Source organism: Diplotaxodon limnothrissa, linkage group LG3 (genome assembly GCF_057381915.1).
Source record: "Diplotaxodon limnothrissa isolate DT_005_m linkage group LG3, D_limnothrissa_male_GT1.1, whole genome shotgun sequence".
NCBI classification, from domain to species: Eukaryota; Metazoa; Chordata; class Actinopteri; order Cichliformes; family Cichlidae; genus Diplotaxodon; species Diplotaxodon limnothrissa.
In genome coordinates this window covers 5,704,109-5,708,880 of record NC_140598.1, presented here as the reverse complement: position 1 = coordinate 5,708,880, position 4,772 = coordinate 5,704,109, and the positions used below count along the sequence as shown (strand labels likewise).

At 42.7% G+C, this 4,772-nt stretch overlaps 1 protein-coding gene across 1 annotated transcript; it reads left to right on the top strand.

The window, feature by feature from the left end:
* Nucleotides 1-3,050: 3,050 nt before the first annotated feature.
* Nucleotides 3,051-4,507, top strand: LOC146634326 (uncharacterized). Its single transcript, XM_085350422.1, has 8 exons — nt 3,051-3,129; nt 3,202-3,237; nt 3,315-3,494; nt 3,624-3,740; nt 3,902-3,964; nt 4,048-4,107; nt 4,195-4,302; nt 4,404-4,507. Exons 1-8 carry the CDS (start codon nt 3,051-3,053, stop codon nt 4,505-4,507), a joined length of 747 nt encoding a protein of 248 aa, XP_085206548.1.
* Nucleotides 4,508-4,772: the final 265 nt, after the last annotated feature.

The following is a 4,772-nucleotide window of genomic DNA, read 5'->3' as shown; positions in this document are numbered from 1 at the left end:
GTCAAACCAAGTGGAGGGGTTTGTTTGTCCATAGAGATGCTTCCTTTTGTTTGTTTTAAGGTTTAAATGGATTTGTTGAATGTGTTTCTTTTCATCAATACTGCCATTTAGTTACTGCCATGTAACTAAAATTGGATTTTATCATCTAAAAAATATAGCCAGAGTCGCCCTATTCTCTCTCGGGCCAACACGGAGATGCTGATGCATGCTTTTATTACCAGTCGCATTGATTACTGTAATGCCCTGCTCTCTGGTCTTCCTAAGAAGAATATTTCAACTTTACAACTCTTGCAAAACTCGGCAGCTCGTGTGCTGACGAAGACCAGAGGGCGGGCCCACATTACACCGGTTTTAGAATCGCTGCACTGGCTCCCCGTGTGTTTCAGGATCGATTTTAAAGTTCTTTTATTGGTTTTTAAATGTCTTAATGGTCTTGGGCCTTCCTATCTCTCAGATCTGCTTTTACCATACGAACCCTCGCGGACCCTGAGGTCCTCTGGTACTGGCCTTTTGATTGTCCCTAAAGTCAGGACACATACTCACAGAGAGGCAGCTTTTCAGTGGTATGGTCCTCGTCTGTGGAACAGCCTGCCAGAGGAGCTCAGGGCCACAGAGAACGTACATGTTTTTAAGAACAGGCTCAAGACCCACCTTTTTAATTTAGCTTTTACTTAGCATTTATTTATTTTATGCTTATTTATTCTATCCTGTTATTCTATTATTAATTTAGGATTTACCTAATATTTGTTTGATTTTATTCTTATTCATTTTTTAATCTTCTTATTCTATTTATATTTATATTGTATCCTGTTCTTATTTATTTTATCATTTTACCCTATATATATTGTATTGCGTCATATCTCCAGTGTTTCCTCGGAGGGCGCTCTCTGCACAGGGGCTGTGATTGACCGTGGCTGCTGGGTCTCTGGGGTCCTCTCAGCCTGGCTGGGGGGCTCCTTTGCCTCCCTCCTGCTGTGTGCCCAGCCTGGAGGCTGCGGTCTGTGACCGGCTCCCGGTGCAGACGGCTCCCTGTTATAGTGTTTCCTCACTTGGCTCATGCGAGCCCAGCCCAATTTTTACTCTTTAAGTGTGCGCGTGTGTGTATGTGTGTGTGGGTGGGGGTGGGGGGATATATGTGTATTGAGAGTGTGGGGAGTGAGTTGGAGGGTGGGGTGGGCTGCTTTTAACTATGTAAAGCACTTTGTGCTACATTTTCTCTGTATGAAAAGTGCTTTATAAATAAAGATTGATTGATTGATTGATTTAGTTGTGTAAATGTGCATGTTAGAAGTGTGAAGAAGTTTTGTGTTTAGAAATGTATAGAAACCAATCATTTCCTGACAGCATGTCTGATGGAAAGAAGTGCAGATTATGTATGAAGTCTAACTGCACACAGTAACTGTGTTACAATAAGGACTTAACAGCGCCCTCTGCTGGAGTGTTTCAGTACTGCGTTAACTAGAATACACCACCTCCTCCTCACACCACCTGCTACAGCTCTACTCTTCTATGACTACAGTCATCCACAGCACTGATGTGAGGTCACATGGCTCATAAGAGAGATAATCCCATACAGCTTATGACAAAATTTGATCCGAAGTGATTGATGGCCCTAATCACGACCTTTTGACCTCCCGCCCCTCCCCCCCGGAAGCGTGTAATGAGCGTGACGAATCGCATCCGGAGAAGGGGGGTGGGAAACCCCCCGCGTGACGAATTATATCCTGAGAAAGGGGGGTGAACCCCGGAAGCGCGCCATCTGTTGTTGGGGAAAAAAAAAGTTTTTAGAGGGAGGGGTGAACCCCCGGAAGCGCGTCATCTGTTGTTGGGAAAAAAAGTTTTTAGAGGGAGGGGGAAACCTCTGGAAGCGCTCCATCTGTTGGAGGGGAATAAAAAAGCAGAGAGGGAGGAGTCCGTCACAATTTCTAAGTCACACACGCAAGATGGATTTCCTTCTGCAGCCCCGCAGCGTTCCTGTGTCCGATGAGATCTGCTCTCCCAAAGAAGAAGGCTTTGAATATGACATATTCAAATACAGCATATTTACTATGGAAGGCATCGATCCGGACCTTATGACCCTACCGGAAATACTCCGGAAGTGTCTAGTCATTTTCAGACCTGTTGCGTCATGTTCCCTAAGCACAGCGGTGATGCAGCAGATGATTCTGTGATGTATAGAGAGACAGAGCGGATGTAATTTTACTTTCTTAAGCTGCACCGGCGTTTGTAATGGAAATAAAGAGTGACTTCCTGTAGAGATTTCAATAGTATTTTATTTTCCTACAATACAGACGCTGTTAAAAAAAAACAAAAAACCTTTAAGATACACCATAGCTTGTGATGAAAAGAAGAACTTTCTATCCGCTTGTAACCTACAGGCTGCCTATGTGTAAAAAATTGAATAAATATCGCTTAGTGAATACTACTTTTCCTTTTGAGAGTCCTTTTTTACAAGAGACTGAAAAAACAAACCAGCGACAGGCGATCTTGTTTCACACACACACACACACACACACACACACACACACACACACACACACACACACACACCGCGGGTACTTTTACAATGGGTTTTCTCAATAGATAGAAAATGTTGATCCGCTGAGGAGTCAACATACGATATTATCATTGCTTGTAACCCGGTAAATAATTTCTTACATCTCCCCATAAAACAAGTCTTAGCGAGGAAAAAAGCTCATATTCGAATAAGTTTATTAAAGCACCCCCCCTCTGTGGGAAAGAGTCAACCATGAGGCGAGTTTTGTCAACAGCAAGAACAAGGTCAGACAGCAATTGTCCATTTGGTAAAACAAATACCCGTCTCAAAGCTATATTTTACCGTTGCAGAATGTGGAAAACAGAAGGCGTTCGCAAGAAGGCAATCAAAAAAAAAAAAAAAAAAAAAAACCCTCTCTAACTATTGGTATTGTCAAGAGAAAGATGCGAAAAACAGATGCTTCGCTAGACTAGGATAAAATGAGAGAAGAAACGGAAGGGGAGTCGCTATCTGTGACAGTTCTACCAATCGCGAGGAAGAATCCGTGAATATTATGTCAGCATTCCGTTCAAACAACGCCGCCGATCAGAGCGCCAGGGCCATCTCGCCAGAACTGTTCATACCTCACCCCGGTAAGTTTTTTTCTTTACGACTTTAAATTATATATCAACAGAGATGTCAATAATTTGATTACTTTCTTTTAGATTTCTACATCAATGATTTCACGCAAGTGGACTACGGTACGTTTAAATAAGTATATACCATTTTTTAAATAAGTTTAGATAGACTTGATTTAACCATGCTCTGATACTTACAGAAACAATCGATAATGCAGTGAGTAACAGCAGAAATCCGGCCGTTTTCCACGGCGAATTAGAAGCCATATCCCCCGCAGAACCTCCGCTGCCGCCGCGTCGAAGAGAAGAACGAGAAGACGGCACTATTTTCGTCTCCGCATACCGGGAGAACCGTGGAGAAAAAAGTTTTAAAATCGAAGGTAAACAATATGATGCATTATCCGCCATTTTGTTGAATAACAGGATGTGACGGAGTAATCCGAGTGTGCTATACCGCCCCTCCCGACCCGGAGCAGATTTTTAAAAAGTTTTGCTTTATTTCTCGACAGAGGTAATCGAGAATATACAGACCCCGCCGCAGCGAAAAGAAGAAGAAGAAGACGACGACGTTATTTTCGTCAACGCATACCGGGAGAACTGCAGGAAAATACCTTTTAAACCAAAAGGTAAACAATATGATGCAATATCCGTCATTTCGATAAATATCAGGATGTGGCGGAGTAATCCGAGTGTGCTATACCGCCCCTCCCGACTTGGAGTGGTATAAAGCGTGCTAGAAAGTTTTTAATTTATTAAATTTTTCTCTTTTTGTTTTATTTCTCGGCAGCCGAGATTGCGGATATACCTATTCAAGCCCCCTCCGCTACAGACAATCGCGCGGAGGAGCGAGGTAAATAAAAAGTTTTTTCATTCTCGAAAAATAGGAAGGAGGAGGTTGTTTTCTTAAATCTCTTCTGTTTTATTTCTCGGCAGCCGAGATTGCGGATATTCCTAACCAATCCCCCGCTACAGACAATCGGGCGGAGGAGCGAGGTAAATAAAAAGTTTTTTCATTCTCAAAAAAATAGGAAGGAGGAGATTGTTTTCTTAAATCTCTTCTGTTTTATTTCCCCCCGACAGAGACCGATACAGAAAATCAGGCGGAAGAAAATCAGGCTGAGGAGGAGGAGGAACCGTCCAGATCTCCTCCTCTTAGGAGAGTGAGAGCTCCTCTCAGGAGACTGAGAGGTAATTGACGGGGGGATGAATCGATCCTATTAAACTTCTCTGCTCTATAAAAATAAAAAATGTAAGGTTTAAAAATACATTCTGTCCGTCTTTTCTTACAGCTCGACGGATGCTTCATAAGAAGAGAATCCTTGAAAACCTCGCTTTCATGTACGCCATAACAGTTCGCACATATGCATCGATATACAGACACAAGGACCTGTAAAGTAAAAGCATGTAAAAGTCTGTGAATTAAGAAATAAAGAAAATCATGTCGGAAGAACACAGCATTCCTGAGGCTTTGTTGGAAGCCGTGGCAGAATTAAACAGAAACGATGAACATTTAGCCCCACCGTTAGAAAACAATATAGCCCCACCACCAAACGACCCACTACAACCTTTAGAAAACGCATTGCAGGTCCTCCTTCAAAACATTGAAAACGAACGGCTTGCCGGTCTACTGAACTTTGACCCTCTGCAGCCGATAGAAA